Here is a 25886-nt window from a genome sequence, read left to right on the forward strand (position 1 = left end):
TTACTCCAAAAATCCATACGTGGATTGTAGTGACAGACGGTTATTGTTTCTCATCCATCGATAGAGAATCTAGCAGGCTCTTCCTCCCCCCCCCCCCCCCCCCCCCCACCCCCCCCCCCCCCCCCCCCCCCCCCCCCCCCCCCCCCCCCGCCGATTTCGTCAACAACATCCTTTATCTTCTGTTGACATAAGCACGCCACACACACGCTATGCTCTATCTTAAAGGGACATTCACCAATAGTAACCTAGTCCGTAACATTCTGGAGCCCCAACTGATGTACTTCTGATGTGATTAAATAAGGCCCCACCCCCAGATGAAGTACCACCAGCACCTTCTGGTTTTGGTAGTATTATCGAGAGCCAAGTCATGTTTGCAAGTGATAAGGCCTACTTGTTCTGGCATGGCTATTCACTTCCTGAGCACACAGTTAGGCTGGATCTGACCACTGCCTGCAATGGCAATCACTCTTTGGAAGCTTAAATGTTTGTCATGGTTGGGAGAGAGATGGAGGGGATAGGAGATGCAATGGATATCTGGATTGCTGTTGGGAAGAGGCTGCTTGATGTGTAGCTGATGTTCTGACTTTGTGTTTGCAGAGGCTTTGATATCGGGAATCACTTCTGTGAATGGATGTATGACTACACTTATGATCAATGGCCATTCTTCAAAGCTAGTATAGAGAATTATCCCAACCGACAGCAGCAGGTACGGACACCAGGAAAGCTGGTCTTTAGGCATCCGTATGAATGATGGAAATGCACCTTTCTCTCTGTTACCAGAATATCTGGCATTGACACATGACCATGTTTGGGTAAAGAATGGCTCTGTGAAGGAACACCTGGAGAAGCTGTTTTGAAGCATCTTGCCATCAGGAAGTCTGGTATCTTCATGTCTTAAAAGCACTCATGGTCGACTTGAAGAGCAAATGTGATTATACAGCTTCTGCTTAAATAACATTGAACTCTCCTATTTCTCCTCAGCTTCACTTTATCCTGACATTACCTTTCTGAATACTCAGGCAATAAAGGGACTCGGTGCATGAGGACCAGTCGAAAATTGAGAAGAGATGATCATTGAGATCAACAGGTTGGGCACTTGTGTGGAGTGAACAAGGGGTTAAATTGGTGAGAGGTTTCATTGCATGTGATGCTTGGCAGTTAAGCAGTTCTTATTCTATACAATTAACTGCTAAAACCTGAAGATCGGCAGACTCAATGGCTGCAGTTTAATCCACTGTCCATCTGGAAACCAAAGATATCAGATTCTGCTTGTGGGGACATGGGTACCTCACTTTTCACCCAGAAGGGAGTTATGAGCCAAGGCAGTATCAGATGAAGCTCCAGAGTTTGCTGACACACCAGTCAAAAATGTCACTGCATGTCCCTCTGGTGTACTGAGAGCTACAACATCAGTGTTGCCTGCTGTGTTGAAATAAAGTTGCTTGAATGTGCATCTAACAATAACAGGGCCCTCCCTAACATGTTGTTCAAACCATAGAAGCATGTAGTGCAGGAGGAAACCAGTCAGCACTTTGTGCTTATGCCAGCTCCTGAGAACAATCCAAGAGTAATCCCACTGCCCTTCATGCTTGGGGGAAAGAGCACCTGGAGGAGATGTGATAGCAGCCTCCTGAAAACACATGAGGGAAAATTTGTTGATCTTTCTCACTTTTGGACCTTTTCCCCTGTCTCTCTTCCACATTCATGAGTCAGGCCAGAGCTCAGCTGAACTTCCCCTCTTGCCCCAATACACTTGCCAGCTCTTCATTCCTGTTGTGTCTTCACTGTTACTCCACTGTGACCTTTCTCGAGCCTTTCCGAGAATAAACTCCTCACCTTGCCTCGTGATCTCCATCTCCCATGAATGCTCACAGAGCAGCTTCCAACCCCTCCCCAACCTCCTCTTGTCTTTAACTTTCTCTCACTCCCTAACCCCACCATCCACAAATACCCTCCACCCACCCCCCACCTCCTCACAAACTGTGCTTAAGGAGACTGAAGGACAAGGCACCTGGAGCTCTGTTGCTCATAGTCTAAGCTGTTCCCCAGTCCCGTGTAACTGAGGCCTGTGCACATTGTGGGAGGTAGTCTTCCTGAACTGATGACAGGTTGGTTTTTGGTTGGATTGACTAATGCAACATTGTTGTTTTAAGGTATGCCTTGGCCTCTCACTACCTGTGGGCACTCTGGGCTATTATACAAGCGAAGATTTCCACGATCGAGTTTGGTTACATGGTGAGTTGTGTGTATATATTTCTGCCACTTCCTGGTTATACAGCTACTTCACTTGTTTTCTTCCCTCCCCCCCATCCCCTCTTCTCACCCCGACAGTGTGTTAAGAGGGCAACAGGCCTGGGAGAATTGTGTTGGCATGGGGCGGGAAGTGGCTAACTGACAGAAAAGGGAGTTGGGATAAATGGGTCAGTTTTGGATTGGTGGTCAGTAACTAGTGCAATGCCACAAGGATCAGTGCTGGGACTCAACTGATTATAATCTACAGTTCGGACTGAGATGAAGGGACTGGGTATAAGGGACTTGAGCAGATTTGCTGATGGTACAAAGGATGGGTGGGTTCACAAGTTGTGGGGAGCCCACAGCCTGCAAAGGGACATGGTGAGTGGGCAAGGAGGTGGCAGATGAAGTCTGGTGTGGGAAAATGTGAGGTTATCACTTTGGAAGGAAGAGTGAGCAAGCAAAACATCACTTGAACAGAGTGAGACAACTAAATGTTGTGTTGCAGAAGGGATCAGGGAGTGGAGTAGATGAAACACAGAGTTAGCATGCAGGTACAGTAAGTACTTGGGAAGCTGATGGGATGTTGGCCTTTATTGCGAGGGGTATGGAGTGTAAGTGGGGAAGTTTTGCACTTTTACAGGGTGCGGGTGAAAGTGCACCTGGAAGTACGTGTACAGTTATGGGCTCCATGTTTGAGGAAGGATCTGTTTGTACTGGAGGAGGACCGAGAAGGTTCACCAGGTTGGTTCCTGGGATGAAGGAGTTGACAAATGAAATGTTGAACAGGTTGGGCTGATACACATTGGTGAGCAGAAAATGAGAGGTGATCTGATTGAAAGATTTAAAGATAGTGTGGGTGATTGACAGAGTGGATATTGAGAGGTTGCCTCCCTTGTGGGAGTATTTGAAACTAGGGGCATTTTTCAAAATAAGGAGTCACTCATTTCAGACAGAAGGGGGAATTCCTTCTCTTGCAGGGTCGTGAAACTTTGGAATTCTCAACCCTCAAGACTGGTATCACTGTCCTGCTGAATATATTCAGACATTTGAACCAAAGGGGAGTCAAAGGATGTGGGAAGGCAGTTGGAAAACTGGTGTGAAGGCCAAGATTTGATCAGCCATGGTCTTACTGAATGGTGGAGCCAGTACAAGGGACCAAGTTAGCCGACTCCAGCCCCTGAGCACTCCCATCCTCCTTGCTTGCTCTCCCCTCCTGCCTCATGTTCTCCCTCCCTCCCACACCAACACCCACCTCCCCCCCACCCCAGACTCCTCCCTTGCCCGGCTGCCTCACCTACCCACTCTATTCACACTTTTTAGGTTGCAGATGTTTCCGATTTGTACTCTCTGAAATACTGACGTGATGTTTCTTTGTTTTAGGATTATGCCCTGTACAGAATGGAAGCCTACTTCGAACAGAAAAGACTATTCGCTTAATTTGCTGTTGAGCAACAGCACTGCTGTCTTGCTCAGAATTTAGCACGTCTCTTATCATTTCCTTTTTAAAATTTCCTTTCACTTCAAATTTGTCCACGACCGTTTCATACCTGATCAGCGGGCTGCACCTTGAAACCACACAGACTGGGGGAAAATCAAATTGCAATTCCATGCAAGAAATGATGAACATTAACTCCTCGGGGGGACAGTTGAAGGTAACTTCCAGCAGCAGCTGTGTGAAGCCCTGGGCCACAGGTGCTCCTGTAGGAGCCTGTAACAGTGTTTGTTCAGTGTGTGTTCCCATACTGTGTATCGTTGTCCTTCCTATGCTCCAGCAGTCTCCCAACCCGGTGACGTACAGATCCGCAAGGCTGGTTACCCTTGAAAATCTGTTGAGATTTGGGCCAGTTACAGTGATTGAAGGTGTTGGTTTGTGTTGGGGAGTCTAAGGGACTGAGCATGAATGGGACAAATCAGACTTTGTAGTGGGTTACTTTTGATTAATTTATGGTGTCTCTGGCAAGGCCTGTACTTGTTGTCCAACCCTCATTGCCTTTAAGAAGGTGGTGAAGAGATTGCCTTGAACTGCTGCATGTATACTTGCAGTGAAGGTATTCCACGTTGGGTCGGGTGTTCCAGGATGTAGACATGGTGACAATGAAGAAATGACCCCACATCAGCCTGGCTTGGAGGAGATCCTGCGGGAAGTGCTCCCCTGCTGCCCTTGTCCTTGATGGAAAAGGTCACTGGACGGCAAAAGTAATTAGTGTTGTTTTTCAACGCATTTCTACACCATTTGAGGATAATAAACAATGTGCTTCTGAGCAGTGCATACTAGATTGATCTGTAGTTTATTCCAAAATGTATCGCTAAGGTTGGTACAACTGACCTTGAACAAGGGATATCTGTGCAGGTTCCTGCTCCAGAAAGGAAAGTGCAAACTCAATGAGGAAAATAGTAGAAACTTAATGAGGAAAAAAGTTAAAAACTTTGGAAGTCCTCAGTAATATCAATAAGTGGAAAAAGAAATCACGTTTCTCTGAAATGAATTGCATTTCTAATTTCACTTTCTACTTTGCTGCATGACCTGCTTCCAGTTTTTTTATTCCTGCTGCTTCTGATCAGGGTTCAGAGACTGAGACCAATCACGCTATATAAAGATTGCATTAACTCCATCTTGGAACATATTTCAGCATCAATGAACTAATAAGTGGAGATTGTAGCTGCCCAGTCTGGCTACCCACTGGGTTTTTATTTCTTGTGTGCTGCAGGCAACAGCGACTTCGAATTTTTCCTCAGCTTATTCTCAGTGGCCTGCTGATCCACGACCAGTGCAGAAAGCACCCCTGAATGGATAGTGTGTAGGATGTACTGTGCTAAACCCTCCAAGTGTATATTGGACCAGTGTTAAGTAGTTTAACTTTGGAGGAATTAATCCTAGTGCATTAATTAAAATAAACAAGAGTGATAGTTGCAGCAAATGAATATTCCCAAGCAGCTAAGACTGGCAGAATGTTGATTAGTGCTTCTATTCTTTCACTCTTAATATCAGGTTAGTCAATTCTATATGCTAAGCATTGTGCAAGTCTACAATCATTCCAGATCCGATTCAATGCGTCAGAAGTTTTATCCTTATGAAACTTGTGTTTACCAACTTTCCTCAGATATTCACCCTTCATCCAATGGAAACTATCGTAAGACTCCAATAATCTGCTGTCTCAGTGGTTTGGCACCTGACTTGCTGTGGTTCCTATTCCTGCACTCTCCTTAAAGGCACCTATGGCCACTGGAAAATTTAATACACTACTGTACTGTATACTGTCATTTTTAAAAATAAATGTGAATGGGAACTGTCAAGTGTTGACTGGAATATTATCCACTCATATGAAAAATCTGCCATCCTGGACCACTGAAGTCCCGAGTGTGCCAGATTAACAGTTTTACTGTTTCTTTAATTACTATAAGTGTTCTCATACTTCTGAATGCTGAAGTTGGATCTCTTGTTAGGGTGGGGAGAGAGAAACTGAGGTAAAGTCTGAGTCTTGTTCCATGGTTTCAACCTGAAATGTCAGTAATTCCTTCACCACCAGCGCCAACACACACCCCCCCCCCCCCCCCCCCCCCCCCCCACCCCCCACAGATGCTGCTCAACCTGCTGAGTTCTTCCAGCAGATTGTTTGTGCTCCAGATTCCAGCATCGGCAGTCTCTTGAACATTGTTTTAGTACTGTTGCAGTAAGTCTGTTCTGTATCCTGTACTAGATCTTCTGCCATTCCTGAGGTGTGAGAGCTGAACTCAAATTTAAAATTTACTGTTTCCTTCTTCCTTCTCCCCCACCCTCGCCATGCAGAACTGAGGGAGGGGAAGCAACAGTGATGCTGTTGAGCTGTTGGAGACAGGACATGCTTTGCTCAAGATGTAGTTTGTTATTGGCTGGCAGATTAAGTCAGTGCAGTTGCAGCAGGCAGTGAGAACAACACGAAGAAACCAAGATACTAATTCACTCTTGGAAAAGGTCCATTGCTTTTTTTCGCTGGAGTCTTTAACTTATGCAATTTGTAAGGAAAAAGAAGCAAGGGTATTTGGTGTCACAGTTGATCATTCCATTTAACTTGGAAGCAAAGAAAAGGAGTCCAATCTGTTTGCTCAAAATGTTCACGCCTTTTTAATAATGTATCTGAGCCCATTCATTTTTCCTGGTTCTTAATCCATGAGTTCACCTTGTATATAAATAATGCCATGTACAATCATTCTGTATGTTGCACTGAAATCTGCAACCTCGATGTTCAGTGAGGTTTTGGAGGATTCCTGATCGAAGCCCTTTATCTTTGAGCTAGAATTGCATTCAGGCGGACAGCATAGCATTGGCATCAGAGCTAAATTTGTCCCAAGTCAATTTCATGGATTTGACAGAATTGAAGCAAATTCTGGAAATAGTATTTTTGTGACTGTTTTATTTTAAATGTGGGAATTGTCTAGTTGTCCACATTCTTCTCATTGCTTTCCAGTTTTAGACTTTCTATGCTCCATGTCAGATGGAACCCAGGCCGCTAAGCCCAAGAGATGCATGCACAATGCTTGTGTTTCACACTGCTCCTTCTTCCTTCGAACTCCAAAGTATCCTGCAACAACTACTTTTACTCCTGTTGCAGTAATTTGTAGGGATGAGTTCCACCTACTGAACAGGTTGAGGAAAGAAATATATTCCCTGTGTTCTTCATTGGGTATATTTTTATTTTCTTATTTGTGTCTCTAATTCTGGCCTTCAGCCATGAGGAAACAACGTCTCCATTTAGCCAGTCAGATCCTCAAATTACTTCCTCTGTTACAGAGAACAGAGCCTCAATCAGTTGGATCTTTGCAGATAGCAAATCTGAAAGGGTATTCCTCTTCATTGTGGTAAATACTTTGCTTGAATTCTTTGCTGGTCTTTGAAAAGGAACAATGTTTATGGTTTAACATTTTCTATCCCTTCAGAAACAAATCTCAATACATCGAACACAGCAACATGAACAGTTTTTTAAGTTGTGTTGTCACACTGTTTCAGTAACTCCAGTATCACATCCATTGTTTTTTTTCCATTTCCAATATTACATCTGGTATGTTCACTTTTATTATCTCATGTATGTTCCACTAACTACAGGCCAGTCTGCTTAGTTCTGCAATGCACAAGAAGGACAGGCTCAGGCCTGTTGAGAGAATTTTCTGTTCGATTGTCTTAATATGATATGTGAGAGAATAAATTATCTACCATACAGCCATTGCATGCAATTTCCTTTAGCTTGATTCTGGGACCATTTATTCTTCTGTAAATCAGTAAGCATCAATCCACAAAGGTTCCTTCAGTAGGCCATAAGTTAATTCGCTTTCTGTTGGAATTATGAATAACTTGTGCATTTAATGGAACAGGTAGGAGCTCTACCACTGGGAAAGGTTCCACTGAAGCAGGAAGGCGATTAGAATACTATCAGCAAGGACAAATCGAGGCATAAGATTTTCAATTGTGGGTGGGCAGAGGTAGTAGAATGTGCTGTCGGGCAAAAACTAAAGAATTAGCAATCCTTGGAACAATGAGACTTGAGAATAAAGTGTAACAAAGGGTAACATGTATAAATATGGGAGAGTTATTGAACACAAATACAAAATAATTTTAATACAAGGTTTGGTGGGGGGGAGTGTGGGAGATTAATTCAATGCATGATAACAATGTACCAAAATCCAAATGAGATGCTTGGGGCAGTAAGTAATACTATGGGTCAAAGATATAGCTGAAGCATGGCTGCAATACAGTGGGAAAATGTGAGAGTTTTTGTGTGTTTGAAGGCTTCCCAGCATAAATTGGAGTTCCAATATCCATAAAAAGACTGGATTGGCAATTGCAAGGAATGAAGAACAAACTTGTTTTACATCCAGCCCCCATTTATGGAGCCACTTTGCTTAAAATAAGAGACACACAAGCTATTTCCAAACCTCACTGAATGTCACTTGCAAACATCCTAAAGTGCCCAGACAGTAGTCAACCGAGCAGAAGGCTGTTAGAGAATTTCACTGAAGTATTTATTTTATAGTGTCTCAGTGGGCTCTCTGCCCCTAAGGAAAACTGATCTCTCTTGGTGGTCACACACCTCAGCACTTTCAACTTTGGAGGCAAGAAATAAATTACTTTTTTTATACAGTGGGGTCATTGGGATGGGCATCTTGAGTTCTAGGAGGGTTGAGTAGACTTGCCTGTTTCAGTGTGTCAGTATTCAGAACTGTAGCTTATAACTTAGATCTGTACAGTACAGGAATGGGCCCTTCAGTGTACCACATTCATACTGTCCTCTTTTCCCCATCTACACTATTCCCATTTGCCTGCATTAGGACCTGCACTCTGTACTAATCCAATGTAACTGCACTGTGTAATGAATTGATCCGTACGATTGGTATGCAAGACAAGTATTTCGCTGTACCTCGGTACAAGTGACAATAATAACCAATACCAATATCCATCTATGCCTTGCCTATTCTGGTTTGGGAAGACCCAATACATTTTGGTGGGCACACACTCATCCATGCCGGTCTTGATGAAGTCAGTGATATACTTGTTCAGATCCATTGATGAATCCTTGAATATGGTCCAGTTCATTGATTCAAAGCAATACTGTATACACTGCTCTGCCTCCCTTGCTCAGACCTTTGTGGTCCTCTCCACTGGTGCTGCACTCTTCAGTCTGTGCCTGTATGTAGGAAACAGAAACAAGGCCAGATGGTCAGATTCCCAAAGTGCAAGGCATGGGACGGATCTTGGTTGGGGTACTTGATGGGATGATGTAACTGGTCGAGTGTGTTGGGTCCTCTGGTGTTAAGGTGATATGCTGATAGCAGCTTGTCAGAGGCTTCTTCAAGCTAGCCTGGTTGAAATGCCCCGCAATGATGGGGAAGGGCGTCGGGGTACGCCGTTTCGTGCCTGTTAATTTGGGAGATAGGTTAGAACAATTGGAGAGTAATTATAAATGTTGCTTTTCTTAACAAGAATGTGTTTCTAGAAAATTAAAAGATGTTGTTCAAGACATTTTGATGTACCGATTTGTGTTTTAGAGTTCTTTTTGAAAGCTTGTTTTTGATGGAATCACACTCTTTTTGGTTTTGTAAAAAAGCAAACGAGCAGCCAGGTCATTCCTGTCTCCTAGAATGCAAATTGGACGCGTGATTGAAGTTTGCTGTGCATCTTGTAAAATAATGCAAATGAGAGCTTAGCTTGGATCTAGTACTGGCCCAAATGGCACCCAGAAAGAGAATGCAGATGAAGAGAGCCCAGTCAGCACATCAACAACTTTGATGCAGGAAAACAGAATAGAACACCCACTTCCTGTTTCTCATCTGACCGCTCCTGATGGAAGCAGGCCGAAGGATGCAAGGGAATGGGAATACAAACGGGAGGACATGGAGAGAGCATGTCAGCAAACCGTGAAGGACATGTTAAAATGTATTGTTGATTGTGGTTCGCCGTGAAGGCTGGTTCTTGGTGGAGATGTTTAGTAGGCTAGATCAGCATAGAAAAGCATAGACCACCCCCATGTGGAACACATGGATTCCCTTTTTACAGATACTCGGAAGTGGATTTTGACTGTAAGTTGAAAAATACACACAAAAAAAGTCACTTGATTATGGTAACCATACCTCCACAGTATTATAATGAATGGCATTGAAAGCACATAAGACTGGTAAGAAAGAACAATTACTAAATATGGAGAGAGAGAGGAACCTAGTTCTGTCATTTGTAGGAATGAACATATGCAGGTACATTGGACTTTTTAATTTAATACAATTATGCGAGCTCATTTGTATGTAGGGGTGTCCAAAAGTCGTGCTTTCGTAACCTGGGGACGGCCTGTATTGGGAAGGGATCTGAGTTATGGGAAGTTCCCCATACCTGAGGGCCAGGCACACCGAGACAAGAGGAAGAAGAAAAGTGTGACAATATGTTGGCCATGATGGTGTAGAAGAAATTGAAGGGACATACACTAGTGCGACGAGACCCACTCCTGTGGCCAACCAGCTCCACCAAAACTGTAATGCATCCCGTTCCAGAATGTTAGCAGATGGTCAGTCTGGCCCAGATGGGAGTGAACACTGAACATGCTGGGTCTCTTTCAGTTGTTGAGCCAACTAGTGACAAGACATACCACAGGGTGTCATTGGGGGTAGCCGTGCAGATGACTATCACCCCAAACCCCCTGTAGACAGATCAAAGGGACCTACAAATGGACGTGGTTATCCTGGCCTGACCATCTCTCTATCAAGGCAATCACATGAACTGATGCTTGTGTGATCCTCAACCTGAGACAGATTAAGTTACCCAGCAGGTGCACCTTGGTCACACAGCAACCACTGGCAGCCCACGTCTGATGGTCTCAAAGTTGCACTGAGACTAAATAGGCAAAGATAAGAATGAGGTAAGGATGCAACATGTGCTGCAGTGGGCCAGCAGGGGAGGAGGTAACGAAGGATAGAGTCACCATCTTCACCCCCTTCAATCTGACAGGGATAGCCATACCCTGAAGTAAATCCACAACAGGATGGCTGGAATCATCAAGAGGATGAAACATATCCAGGATTCCTGTGGAGAGTCAGTCAGGGATAAGAGATAGTATCAATGTGGGTCCACATGAGACGTTTTTCTGGTATTGGGGGGATCGTTAGTCAACGGTATTTGCTATTTAACCAGAACCCCCAAATTTCTGTTCAGGGGCCAACAGGAGGGGACATTAGGGCAAAGCAGCCATAGTCAAAGTATAACATTTAAGATATAGTAGCCATTAATACAAGCAAGAATTGGTCCCCATGACCTACTACAAAATGAACAGTACAAGCAGTAATCAGTGTTGGAAATAAAAGGACAGCTATTTGTGAACAAACAGTACGGTCTACAGATCACAGGCCCCTCGCTCACAGCAGGAGGCTGCTCAAGAGATATGGTTTGTGAACGGCCGTGGCCACGAGACAATCTTGTCTGCATTGTAAGGCAATGGGGCTGTGTTACATGGCCTCCATCAAACCAGGCAAAAGGTATCTTCAGTTAAGTTATTTTGCATCATTGTGTCAGGGATGTAGGAAGGGTGCAGACCAGACTTGTTTTGTCACTGAGCACATCAAACATGGCCAAAGGCATATTTGCTCTGTCCATCAATAATTGAGATATTTGTGTACCCAGAGCCCTCACACCACTAATTCTGGGTGTCTGGGGTTTCTGTCCTCAGAAGCTTTCAGACCATCTATGTGAATTATTTTGTCCCAGAAAAGGTGTTTGAATGTTCAGAGGCATCTTGTCAGTTACAGTGTGCTCCCATTGTGCAGATGTACTTCAATGGAACCATTTGTCAGCTCTCAAAACAGTGAAGTAAATGATGTCACTGTGGCTACTGAAACTGCATTCAAACACCTGTTGTTGTTCTTACAAGTACAAAGCTTGATGTACTTTGAGTTTGATGAGATTCTCTTGAGTTTCTCCCAGGAGAGAATCTTCCACAAGGTCTCCTCCTAAATGTTTGCTGCAGTGAAATTACCATCAAAATAGAGGAAGTCTTAGATGCCTTAGTGGGTTTAAAGGTAGATAAATTATCAGTGCCCAATGAAATTTATCCCTGACTGCTATAGGAGGTAAGGGAGGAGATTGCTGGGCTTCCCATAAAGATTTTTAAATCTTTGCTGGCCACAGGTGAGGTGCCAGATGATTGGAGGATGGCAAATGTGGTTCTTTTATTCAAAAAGGATAACATGGAGAAGGCAGGTAATTAAAAGCACCAATCTGTGCCTGATATCGAGTGTCAGTGGTAGGAAAATTTCGAGGGACCGGATTAATCACTTGGATAGGCAGAGATTAATCAAAGGTTATCAGCTTTGTTAGGGGGAGATCCTGTCTGACCAATCTGACTGAATCTTTTGAAGAGGTTTAAAGCACATTCATGTGACCAGAGCTGTTAATTTAGTCCATAGGGACCTCAGTAAGGTCTTTAACAATGTTGTTCCTTTGTTCAAGGTCAGCAGAGCTAACCCAGATAACCAAAAACCAGTGAGACTTACATCAGTGGTAGGGAAATAATTGGAAAAAATTCTAAGGGGCAAGATCTATTTCCACTTGGAAAGACAGGGATTGATTAGGAACAGCCACCAATTTGATAGAATTGTCTGTATGCAGTTCTGGTCACCATACTATAGGAAGGATGTGATAGCACTGGAGAGGGTGCAGAGGTGATTAACCAGGATGTTGTCTGAGCAGAGACTGGAGAGGCTAGGTCTGTTTTCCCTGGAGTGGAGGAGGTTAGGAGGGGATATGGCTGAGGTATGTAAAATTACATGTGGTCTAGCTGGGTAGACTTCAGGAAACGTCTTCCCAGCGTGGAAACAGGCCCTTCAGCCCACTGAGTGTGTGCTGACCATCAAGCACCCATTCACATTCATCCTGCATTATTGGCAATTTTTGTTCTCCCCACATTCTCCTCAATCCCCTTCAGAATCTACCACTCACCCACACAGAGGAAAACTTGTCACTGGCATTCTTCCTCTCAATGGAACAACCAACGCTGTGTCGATCTGCATCACTGATGACTGTTCATTCATCATCACTGGTTCCATTTTTTAGACGGTCCGTCAGGATGGAGAATGACTTGTTTCCACTCCAGTTTTAAGTGCTCTGAAGTGACTGACGAGCCTTATGTGGAACCATAGTATGTTGCCTTGATGGAGCAGGAGGCACCTTCTGGCTGGGTGGGTGTTTAGCTTGTGAGGTGGTGCACTTCTTCTGACTGTAATGTGCGGCCACTGTGATGCACAGACTGGAGGTATACGCAGTCACAGGGAGAAGGTACAAGCTTCAGACAGACAGAGGTCAGAATTGGACCTGGGTTGCTGGAACTGTGCAGCAACAGCTCTACCAGCCATGCCACAGGGCCACCTGGATGTTGCATTTGTTCAAGGAAGTTTTGAGAAAGTTGTTGACTGGTTGCATCACGGCCTGTTGTGGGAACTCCAATGCACAGGAACACGAGGGGCTGCAGAGAGTTGTAAAAGATAATTGGGAATGCAAGGGTTAACAACTGGAAATATAAGGGTTAATGATGTGCAGTTATTCTTCCCATGGCGTGATATTGCCTCAACCATGGGGTGACTATAGTTATGGCTGTAAAATGTCCAGGTGCGGGTGAGAAAGAAAGAAGTTTCTTGAGACATATCTTGTTTTGCTAAAATTTTCCTGTAAGCAACTGCCTCAGTAAGTGCAACTTCCCACGAAGGTTTCCACGAAGTGGTTATAAAGGTAGGGACACTGACCAGTGGATCTCCGAGTGGGGATCAGTACAGAGTGTAGTAGGAGAGCACATGGCTGTCACGTGACAGTAACAACACTGACTACTCTGGTCGGAGGACAGCATTGCTCCTCGGAGCGGAAGTGACACCACTGTCAATCAAGATGTGGCTCCACCCCACCCATCAGGTGTGGGCATAGGGATTGGACCTGGAGAGCACCTTTGTTCCTGAACCTGCCTGACCATTGGCCTGTCTAAATCACCTGGCCAGGCTCCACCCAGCACTATAAAAGAGTGTTGCACTCTCCTAGCCCTTCATCTTTCGACTTCCCCAGCAATAGTGAGACAAGGCTGCAGAGACCACTGGTAAGAGTGTGTACTACCATGTGGTTTGGGAGCATCTTAGTCAGAATCCAGGGAGTGTTAGGGCCAATGCTTGTTTGGGGCAAGCTATTCAGGCATTGAAGTGTTTATCACCTGATAAGCTGTACCTTGTCTATTGTGTGTTTGTGTGTATCTCATCCTCGTTGCGATTCCCCCCACGTTCGCGGTCTCCTGCGTGTGTGTGTGCAAGTGTGCGTCTGGTCCCATTCATCTGTCCCCGTGTTTGCCTTTGTGATTAAACTATTTTTTAAAATCCAAAGCCTGTGTCCAGAGCCCTCGATCTTTAGGATTCCAAAAGAACCTTTTCACACAACACAGAGCTCGGGTTACACTGTTTACTCTTTCTCTGTATCCCTCACTCCCACTAGCGTGAAACTAATAAAGCATTAATCGTATGTTCTTTGGTTCTGCTGTTGTCTGATTCATTACAGTGTGGGTCGACTTTCACAGAGTGATGGACTCAGCCAGTTTATCACATGTATATCTCTCTCCACCATCAAGGTCATCTACGAGAGGCGATGTCTCAGGTAGGCGACATCCATCAATAAGGACCCTCACCATCTGGACCACGGACTCTTTTCGATGCTGTCATCAGGCAGGAGGTACAGGATCCTGAAGACCCACAGCTCAAGGTTGAACAACAGCTTCTTCCCCACTGCCATCAGGTTCTTAGATCAACCTGAAAGACCCTAATTTTACATTGGACGATATTTCTCTCAACTTGTGCTAATGTTGTTTTGTTATTTTTGTTTAATGTGTCATGTAAGTTGTATATAGTTTATGTTAATTTAAGTTTATGTAATTTATGTTTGCCATGTTTGTATGTACTTTGGTGCTGCTGCAAAAAGGTAATTTTCATGGCATTTCTAGCTTGGGTAGGTCTGCCCATGGCAATAAACTTGAACATGTGAACTTGCATCTTCCCTCCCTGTATCAACTAATCTCTTCTTGTTACAATGCTCAGAATAGATTCTGGTATCAGGCAAGTGAACAATACGGCATGTCCAAGGCAGTCGACAGAGCGATGAGGGGATGTGGTTGGAAAGCCACTCGAGGTCTGGAACTGTAGGTGTAACAGGCCTTTATTCAGTACAAGCAAACACACGGGAGATCAGGTGGAGCAATCTCCCTGAAACTCAAATACACCGAGATTTGGAGTCACAAAGTTGTACAGCATAGAAACAGGCCCTTCTGCCCACCACATCAATGCTGTTCATCATGCCTGTATTTACTAATCCCACTTGCCTACAATAATTCCAGGTTCCTCTATGCCCTGCTCATTCAGATACCTATCCAAATGCCAATTAAATCAAGTTACTGTTTCTACCTCATACCAGACACCAACTGCTCTTTATATGAAAATTATATCCCTCAGATTCCCTTTAAACCTCCTCCCCCTCATCTAAATCTATGCCCTCTAATTTTAGACACCCCTATCTAGGTAAACAGATTCTGGCTATCTACCTATGCCTCTCATAATATTATATACCTCAATCGTGTCACTTCTCAGCTTCCTTCGCTCCAGGGAAGACAGACCCATCCTATCCAATCCTTCCTGATAACTCAAGCCTTCCAATATAGGCAACATCCTCATGAATTTTTTTGCGTGCTCTCTGTAGTTTAATCAGATCTTTCCTGTAGTGTGGTGACCAGAACTCCAAGTGCAGGCTAACCAACGTTTTGGAAACTGTAACATGACATCGAACTCCTCTACTCAATGCTTTGGCAGATGAAAGCAAGCATGCAATTTTCTTTCTTCACCACCGTGTCTATCTGTGTTTCCCATCTTCAGGTACATGTACCCCAAGGTCCCCCTGCTCAATAACACTCCCTGGGGCCCTGCCATTCACTGTGTGTCTCCTGCTCTGGTTTACCTTCCCAAGATACATCACTGCACACTTGAATGATTTAAATTCCATCAGCCATTCCCTTGCCAACTTTCCCATTTGATCTATATCCTGTTATATCGTGAGATGGCCGCCTTCACTGACCACTGTACCAACAATTTTGGTGTCATCTGAAAACTCACTGATCATGCCATCCACATTCTCATCCAAATCATTCATGTATATGACAAACAAAAAAGGACCCAGGACTGATCCCTGCTGCACACCACTGGTCACAGGCCTCTGATCTGATAAACCACCCTCCACTGTCACCCTCTGACTCCTACCACCAAGCCAATTTTGTACCCAATTGACAAGCTCACTCTGGATCACCATGTGTTTTGACTTACCAGACTGGCCTACCATGCGGGACTCTGTCAAAGGCCTTGCCAAAGTCCATGGAGACAACGTCTACAGCTCTCGCTCTTCAATCATCTTAGCATTCTTTTCAAAGAAACCACTCAAATCCATCAGACATAATTTCCCATACACAAAGCCATGATGACTATCCTTAATCAATCCTTGCCTTTCTAAATGCGAATAAAAGTGATGGTGAATTTTGTTGTTGATGTCTGCTGTCACCAACAGTTGGATTCCAAGACTTGTGAAGTGGTCAATGTTTTGCAGGGTCTTACAATGAACCTTTATGTTCGGAGGGCAGTGTGGTATAGTAAGGGAAGGCTGATGGAGGACCTTGGTACAGTAAAAGCTGAGTGTGAGGACCATCCTCTCTTGTGCTTCAGTGAAGGAGTCAATGATGGATTGGAGTTCGGACTCCAAGTGTGCCAAGTGCAAGTGTCATCTGCATACCACAGAGGTTCAAATTGTTAACCCGATTTTGAAGTCCCACTTCTGTCTGCTGTAAATCACACAGTGCCACAGGTTAATTCAAACGCATTTATTTAGCAATATATCGCTAGGGAGAAACCTCCTTATTCTCAGGTAGAGTCCGCGGCGGAGTTCTCCGAGGTACAGAGGGGGCAGACAGTAATTTATACAAACATTGTCACGCACACTTTAATGAGTCAAGCGACGGAGTTCTTGGTTGAGCAGGAAACGGACAAAGGGCTACTGCAGATGGACAAAGAGCAGCCTCACACCCCAGGTTCAGCTAATCGTTTTGCAATCGGGTGAGACAAAGGCAGATATCACCTTCATTGTTTGAGACAGCCTTCCCATTTCCCATTAAGATTGACCATCATCTCCATAGTCAAACATAATGGGAATCCAGTTAAGTTCCAGACACAGCAATTACCACACAGCACCCAGCCCAGGAAAGCAGTGGTGTGGCCGTTCTGGCCTGAAGGACACTTTTTAAATCAGTATTTTGAGCAACCATAATTCTTATCCATCTTAAGATATGAATACAGTTATAGTTTATTAATCCTACACCTCCTCAAAGTGTTCTGTTGTTAGCGAGAATACGATCTGCTTCAGGGCCTTGTTCTGTGAGTAAAATTGTGTTCCTTCATTTCCTCGCTGCAGCATTCAATGTCTGTGCTCCCAGCACTGTCTCCCACCTCAGGAATAACACTGGACATAGAAAGCAACTCTTCCTCTCCAAATTGGACACCAGGAATTCACTCGCCTTGTTCTACTCCCCAAGCTGCAGAGGAAGCCTGTTGTGTTTGAGCCGCCATTTTCTCTCTTCCTGTGAAGACGGTGCTGCAGTATTCAAACCCTCCTGTATGTTTCCACTTTCCTCTTAGTGGGTCCCACTCTGCTGCTCAGTCACACTGAGAGCATTGCTGACACTTTTACCTTAAAATCTATTGGTGGAGCTAAAGCAGTTGTTACTGCCTGCAGTTCTCTCTTTCTCCATCTCATATTTATCTGTCTCCCTCTCTCATTCCATCTCTCTATTTTGTTCTCTTTCCCTCAGTCATCACCACTTTAATAAAACAGAGCAGGAGGAAGAGCAAGGTGCTGTTCACCTGCATGCAGCCATCTTTTCATTTACTGCTCCAGGCTCCCCCTGCTGGTTACCTGCTGGTGAGCCGGCACCATGGCAACGAAAGGCAGATGAAAACAATGAACTGCAGCACTGAATATACTGCACTCTCTTCTGTCTTATCTCTCCCAATCTCTATCTTTCTATATATCCATCTCTCTCTTTCTATCTCTCTATCTTTCATTCTCCCTCAGTCCCTCAATGTCTCTCTTCCTAAGTCCCTTTCTCATTCTCTCTGTGTACCCCTTGTTCTCTCTGTCTTGCTCTCTCACGCTCTTTCCCATTATCTGTCCCTTTATCTCTCTATCTCACTTTCTCTCAGTTCTCTCTTTCTCGTCCTTTGATCTCTATCTTTTTCTCTTTTTCTCAGCAATAACCTTTGTTTGAACAATACAGAGCTGGAGACAGACCCATGTGTTGTTCATGAGTGAAACCTTCCTGTTATTTTCCGCCTCCAGACACGCCCTGCTGGTTAACTGCTGGAAGCCAGCACAGCTCAAATAACAGCACCTCTCCCCTTTGGGTGAAACTAGAGTATGGAGTTTATAACTACTCATCAACACAGAATGCAGCAGTTACTAACTCCTGGGCTGAAATAATTGTTTCAACCAGGTCAGGGAATGATTCAGAGGGTTTGGATGAAGGGTTTTTGCCTGAAACACTAACTCTGTTTCTCTTTCCACAAACACTGCCTGACCCACTGAGTGTTTCCAGCACGTTGTGTTTTTATTTCAGGAGATTATTCTGCCAATTTATAGAGCTCGTTGACAACTGGCAAAGCACAGGCAGTTATGTCTGAATCAAAGGTCAAGTCCCTCTGGAGCCGTCCATTGCTGCACACGGTGAGGTGAAGAATATTGGTGAAGAGAATGTGGCGCAGTGTGTCGTACAAGAGATTGCCCCGGCAGAGATTTTTGTATATTTTTCTGTCATGGGTGAAGTGCCAGAAAACTGGAGAATGGTTAATGTTGTGCCTTTATTTAAGAAAGACTTCAAGAAATAGCCAGGGAACAACAGACTGGTGAGCCTCACATCAGTGGTGGGAAAGTTACTGGGGGGATTCTGAGAGACAGGACATATCAGTATTTGGAAAGGCAAGAACTGATTAGGGAAAGTCAGCATGGCTTTCTGCATGGGTAATTGTGTCTCACAAGTTCGACTGAGTTTTTTGAAGAGGTGTCTAAGAAGACTGACAAAGGAAGAGTGGTAGATGTTATCAACATGGCCTGTGACAAGGTCCTGAATGGTCGGCTGAGACAAATGTTCAGGTCAAGTGGGATCCAGGGTGAGCTGGACAACTGGATACGATATTGTCTTGGTGGAAAGGGTCAGTGGGTGGTAGTGGAGGGTTGTTGTTCACATTGGAGCCTGTGACCAGTGGTGTGCGGCAGGGATCAGTGCTGCGTCCCCTGTTGTTGGTCATGTATATTAACGATTTGGATGAGAATGTAGGTGACACGATTAGTAAGTCTGTGAATGACATCAAACTTGGTTGTGTAGCAGACAGTGAAGAAGGTTTTGTCAGGTTACAACAGGGTCCAGATCGGTGGGAAAGTGGGGGCAGGAACGGCGGATGGAATTTAACTCAGACAACTGAAAAGTGATGCATTTTGGGAAGTTAAATCCGGGCAGGACACACCCAGTGAATGTCCGGGCGCTGGGGGAGTGTTGAAGAACACAGAGACCCAGGGGTACGAGTACTTAGTTCTCCTAAAGTGGCAACACAGGTAGGCAGGTTCTGTACAAATTATATTGATGCTTAGGAAGTCAAATAGCATGTTGTCTCCTATTGTAAGGGTTTCGGGGGACAACAGTAGGGATGTGTCACTGACACTCTGCAGTGTTACAGTGAGACCTCATCTGGAATTCAGGGGTTGTTTCATTCTCTGTACCTAAGACAAGAAATACTTGCCTTGGAATCAGTGTGGCATCGATTCACTGGATGGAGTTTTGGAAAGAGAGAAGTGTCTATTGAGGACAGATTAAGGAAAATTGAGTAAAACTCACTGGAATTGAGAAAAACAACTGCAGATGATCTCATGGAGAGCTCCAGGATTCTGAGAAGGATTGAGGGGTGGACAACTGAGGCTGTTTCCTCAGTCTGAAGAGTCTAGAACTAGGATGGTGTCAACATTTTAGGATTTAGAAGAGGAGAAATTTCCTTGTGCAGAGTGTTGGGAATCTTTTGAATATTCTGCTTCAGAGGTCTGTGGATGCACAGAACATACAGTCTGTTAGTGTTCTATTGTGGGGGCATCTCAGTAAATGGAACTGTCAGTTTGCAGTAAAACCCTACTCCTCAGTGAAGCCCCTTTGGATGGGAACCTGCTGCCATCCTCACACTGACCTCTGTGTGAATCAAGACACTCACCAATTACTTGTCCTTTCATCAAGTGCCCTCTGAATTTACCAAGAAAAACAGTGATATCTCAAAACATTGCACCAACAACACCTCCCAACAAGATTATGAGCAGTTTTATCAACAATCTAATCACAAAATGGAAACTAACACATCTTGGGTGTTACAGAGAAAGAAACAGCATATCTGCCCTCAGAAAGAAGCAAGTTACATAGAAAAATATTTCGCGAGTGCCCCATCTTCAATGATCTGAGATCAGCCTTGCTTTTATTAAACTGGTTCAGCTTCTGTCCAATCACCCCTTTGTGAGTTTTCCATAAGATTTCTGCAATGTGTTGTAAAGTTGCTAAAGCAAAGACAACTTGGAAACATTTCCATGAAAATAATTTCAGATGCCTCCATCTCTGTGCGTCCCTCTCACTCTCTCATACTCTCTGCCCAACATTCCCTACAAACAAAAACTTGTTCATCTCTAATGAATATTTACTTCTAATGTAAACTCGCTCACTCTCCCAGTGACGTTGTGTGGTCTGCTGAGTATTTCCAAATTTTAATTCTGCATTTCCAGCATCTGCAATATTTTCCCCTTGGTAAATGATCAACCTTGTTTGTTTTTTTTTCAAAAGAAACTCTAAGGGAGCAAACAGCAAACTGCTGGAACAACTCAGCTGGTCAGGCAGCATCTGTGGAGGCAAAGGGAGTGTTGATGTTTTGGGTAGAGAGCGTGCATCAGGACTCCAGGACATTGCCAATATCTTCCTCTTCCCCATTATGAATGTTTCAGTCTTCTGTGCTGATAAAACCACTGGTGATGTCCACAGGACTAATACAGGACCAGTTCCCCTCTCCTTCAAACCTGCATCATCACCCCTCCAATTAAGGATACACCCTTCCTACAAGCCATCCAGTTTCCAAACTTTCCTTCATCTCCAAACACTTGAGTATGTATTGGCCCATAAATTGGATCCCAAAATAAAGCAGGACAAATCTAGTTCAGCTAATTACTAACCAATCAGCCTGCTCTCAATCATCAGAAAAATGACAGAAGGAGTGGTCCACAGGGCGGTCAAGTGACACTTCCCTTCCAGTAATTGACTCCCCATCGCTGAGTATCGTTTCACCAAGATCTCTCAGCTCTGAAGCACATTGTGGCCTTGGTCCAAACACAGGGCAAAGAGCCGGATTCCAGAGGTGAGGTCGGAGTGACGCTCCTTGAAAACAAGGCAGCATTTGACAGAGCGCAGTATCGAGGAAATCTGGAAACAAGGAACGCCAAGGAGGTCCATCTAGTAAAAATACTCAAGCATGGACCAATAAATGGAAAGTAACATTTGCCCCACATCATTGCCGGGCAATGACCATCTCTAAGAGAGAAGGCCGACCCTTAACAGCCAATGATATTAACATTACCAGTTCCCCCACCATGTACAGCTTGGGAGTCACTATTGACTTAAAAATCAACTGGACCAGCCACACAGATTTTGTGGTTGTCAGAGCAAGTCAGAGGCTGGGTAAACCTCAGTGAGTGGCTCATCTTTGACAGACAAAGTCTTTCATCATCGACAAGTTTCGAGATCAGGAGCATTGTGGAATTCTGGTATTGGTATTGGTTTATTATTGTCACTTGTACCAAGGTAGAGTGAAAAACTTGTCTTGCATACCGATCGTACATATCAATTCATTACACGGTGCAGTTACATTGAGTTAGTACAGAGTGCATTGAGATAGTACAGAGTGCCTTTATGTAGTACAGGTAAAAACAATAACAGTACAGAGTAAAGTGTCACAGCTACAGAGAAAGTACAGTGCAATAAGGTGCAAGGTCACAACAAGGTAGATCGTGAGGTCAGAGTCCATCTCATCGTATAAGGGAACAGCTCAATCATCTTATCACAGTGGGGTAGAAGCTGTCCTTAAGTTTGGTGGTACATGCCCTCAGGCTCTTGTATCTTGAACCCGAAGGAAGAGGAGAGAATGTCCCGGGTGGGTGGGGTCTTTGATTATGCTGGCTGCTTCACCAAGACAACGAGAGGTAAAGACAGAGTCCAAGGAGGGGAGGCTGGTGTCCGTGATGCGCTGGGCTATGTCCACGACCCTCTGCAGTTTCTTGTGGTCCTGGGCAGAGCAGTTGCCATACCAAGACATGATACATCCAGATAGGATGCTTTCTATGGTGCATTGATAAAAGTTGGTGAGAGTCAAAGGGGACAAACTGAATATTTTTAGCCTCCTGAGGAAGTAGAGGAACTGGTGAGCTTTCTTGGCCGTGGCATCTATGTGATTTGAGCAGGACAGGCTGTTGGTGATGTTCACTCCCAGGAACTTGAAACTCTCAACCCTATCGACCTCAGCACCGTTGAGGTAGACAGGTGCATGTGCACTGCCCCCTTTCCTGAAGTCAATGACCAGCTCTTTTGTTTTGTTGACATTGAGGGAAAGGTTGTTGTCATGACACCATTCCACTAAGCTCTCTATCTTCTTCCTGTATTCTGACTTATTGCTGTTTGAGATATGGCCTACAACGGTGGTATCATCTGCAAACTTGTAGATGGAGTTAGAGCAGAATCTGGCCACACAGTCATGAGTGTATAGGGAGTAGAGTAGAGGGCTGAGGACACAGCCTTGTGGGGCACCAGTGTTGAGAATAATCGTGCCAGAGGTATTGCTGCCTATCCTCACTGATTGCGGTCTGTTGGTTATAAAGTCAAGGATCCAGTTACAGAGGGAGGTGTTGAGTCCTAGGTCTCGGAATTTGGTGACAATTTGCTTGGGATTATTGTATTGAATGCAGAGGTGTAGTCAATAAACAATAGTCTAACGTATGTGTCTTTACTGTCCAGATGCTCCAGGTCTGATTGTAGGGCCAGGGAGATGGCATCCTCTGTGGACCTGTTTCGGCAAAAGGCGAATTGCAGTGGGTCACGATTGTCTGGGAGGCTGGAGTTGATGCGTGTCATGACCAGCCTCTGAAAGCACTTCTCTCTGTGTTCCTGGTTGAGTGCAGCTCCAACACTGTTGAATGCATTCAGGATATTGCAGCCCAGTTCAGTGGCAGCCCACTCCCCAACTCGCTCCACCACAGACAAACCATGGCTATTGTGTGTGTGTGTGTGTGTGTGAGCACATGGAAAGTCTGTTCAGCAGAGCCTGGTCCCCAGTGGACTTGGACCTCGTTGCCACCAAACCAGGACCTCACTCTGTCCAGACAGTGTGGCAGCTGGTGTGCAATGGCCACTCCATGTTGAAAGGAATCACGCACTGACACCATCCACTGCTTTGGGAGGGAAATCCTTCTCGATCCTGATGAACAGCCTCAGAAGAGGAAGTGTACAGTCTTCCTTTAACATCTCTGTACTGTCTGTCCTTGATTAACCTGCACCGCTCTAAATGCTGGTTTGTGCCGTCCCTCAGATCCTTTCCCAACAACTTGCCCACTCCCAACGTCAGGCTGATTAGCCTGCAGTTCCTCCATCTGTCCCTTTGCTCATTTTACAAGAGCAGGACTGGGGGAGATGACATGAGGACTGTATTAAACACTAGACCAGCCACAGCTACAGCCGGTACTCCTTCCTCCCCTCGAGCCCTGACCTTCTGTGTGTCCATCAAGGTCCGGTGCTGTGAAACAGCAAAATCTGTGAGTATTTGGGACTAGTGCTTTGATTATTGCATTTGGTTTAAATCCTAATTCTCTTTCACTGAAAGGGACAAACAATTCCTTGGAAGTGGAGGAGATTCAGTGGGACCTTGAAAAACGTGAAATAGCCAGAGGACCATGTAATGAAAACTGGTTTTATTTTCCTCCTTTAAACTCCTGTTATCGGTTTTTCTGTGACAAGAAGACATGACAGGAAGCTGAGGTAAGTCCCTGAAACCAGTGAATGCTCTGGGAGGCCTGATGAATATTGGTCTCTGCTGGTTCATTCCCATGAACTCACAGCACAGCCTCAGGTTGAATTGCCTGCAGTGAGTCCCTGTGTTCCAGGGTGTGCTTCACTGCTGCCGTGGGCTCCGGTTTCTATCAGTCAGATCAATGGGTGAAATGTTGGGGATTTTAGGGGAAACTCCACATCCAGGAGTTAACACAGTGCTGGTTTTGACACCAAGGACTTTGAAGAACAAGAACTCTGACTGTGTGAACAAAGTTGCTGAATTTCCAACATCAGGTCGGATGATTCACTGAGGGGTCTGTAGGACGATGAAAGATTCTGATTTTCAGCAGCAGATAAATTATTTCTCTTGTTTCAAGGAGTTCTGTAATCACCGCCCACATTACGGACAGCTGGCTTCTGTGACCTCGAAGGAACACAACACATTCATTTCTAACGTGGTCGGTTTTGTGAACAAAGACAAGCCATTTGCATGGATTGGCCTAAATCACAGGTGCAAGGTACAGTTAACGATGATGTGTTACATTATCACCACAGATAGAATTACACGTGACATCCTGCAGAGTAACAGGGGTGCGGCAGTGCAGTGGTTAAGTTACTGGGTGGTATCGTCATGATCCAGGGTCACGAATTTGAATCCCATCCCAGCATCTGGGGAATTTGGATCCAAGTAAATAAAATGCAATAAATCTGGAGTAAAAAGTTACCATCAGTAACGGTGATGATGAAACTCCCAGACTGTTGTAAAAACTCATCCGGTTCACTGTTGTTCTTCAGGGTAAGGAATCTGCCATCCTTCCCCAGTCTGGCCTCACCGTGACTCCAGAGATCCATCAATGTGTGGACTCTTACCTACCCTCTGAAATGGTCAGAGGATGATGAGGGAAGGTCAATAAATGCAGGTCTGGCCAGTGTCACCACGTCCTGTGAACAAATAAAATCCCACATGTTTCTGTCCCTGTTTATGCTCCACATGAGCCTCCTCTCACCCTCCTTCATCTAACACGATCAGTGTGACTTTCTTTTCTCCCTCATGAGCTTCTCTGTCTTTCCCTTAAATGTGAGATGCTTATCTGTCTCAATGATCCCTGACCCCAGTGAGTCACATCCTGAACACTGGAGAAAAGGGTTTCTCTGGAGGAGCCTGCTGGATTGATCAGTGACTCTCTGATATTTATGGTCCCTGCTTTTTGACTGCACCACAAGTGGAAACATTTCTCTACGTCGACCCGATTGAATCTTCATAGTTTGAAGGAGGATCCCAGTGACACCCTCGGACACCCCACACACAATCATCTCACTTTAACATCCAAGTGTTCATTGTAGCTGTGGCTCCTCAATTATAGCAGTTCACAGAGAGAGACCGAGAGAGACCGAGAGAGACCAAGAGAGGGAGAGAGAGGGAGAGAGAGATCACCCTCAGTCGCTGAGCTCATGTTTGCTGAATGTTTAGGCAGGTCTGGGCTGGTCCCCTAGGTGAGGCGGTGGGGTGGGGGGAGTGTGTGATGTGCTCAGTGTTCCACTCCTCCAGACACACATCTGGATCTGTGTGACAACTTACTGCCTCCATTTCCTCTTTGGTTTGGGACTCTGTGTTCATTGCTTTGCAGGTGTTTTAATTTCTGAATTGTTTCACCGTCTGTCATTGAGAGATCAGACTTTTTACTTGTGTTCAGTGACTACCTTCTCCCTCACTGTCTGAGTTACCATTATTCCTATACCCTGACCTTCACTCTCAGATCCAGTTCCTTTTGTTCCAAGGATTCTGTTACTTCCATGAGATTTCCCCCGCCCTGCCAGTCCATCATTTAAAATCTCATTCACTGCCCTATTTGTCCTGGCTGCTCGTATTCTGGTCTCACTCCGGCTCAGGTACAGCTCCTCCCTGTACCGTTAAGGGGCAGGTTACTCAGCATTCCCACAGAGATAATCATTGATTTATACCCCGCAGGAAGGGACTTT

At 44.9% G+C, this 25886-nt stretch overlaps 1 protein-coding gene across 2 annotated transcripts in view; it reads left to right on the plus strand.

Annotated features, from left to right (window-relative positions):
- Positions 1–25886, plus strand: part of chkb (choline kinase beta) — a 697917-nt gene that overhangs the window by 37621 nt on the left and 634410 nt on the right. The window contains exons 8-11 of one of the 2 annotated variants that reach the window (XM_052033682.1): positions 598–706; positions 982–1087; positions 2154–2235; positions 3616–3671. In XM_052033682.1, the coding sequence (XP_051889642.1) occupies positions 598–706; positions 982–1011 (139 nt within the window). In that variant the 3' untranslated portion in view covers positions 1012–1087; positions 2154–2235; positions 3616–3671. Of the gene's footprint in view, positions 1–597; positions 707–981; positions 1088–2153; positions 2236–3615; positions 3672–25886 lie in introns of those variants that run through there. The other variant, XM_052033683.1, reaches the window with a different exon arrangement.

The sequence above is a fragment of the Pristis pectinata genome, chromosome 19 (genome assembly GCF_009764475.1).
Source record: "Pristis pectinata isolate sPriPec2 chromosome 19, sPriPec2.1.pri, whole genome shotgun sequence".
NCBI lineage: Eukaryota > Metazoa > Chordata > Chondrichthyes > Rhinopristiformes > Pristidae > Pristis > Pristis pectinata.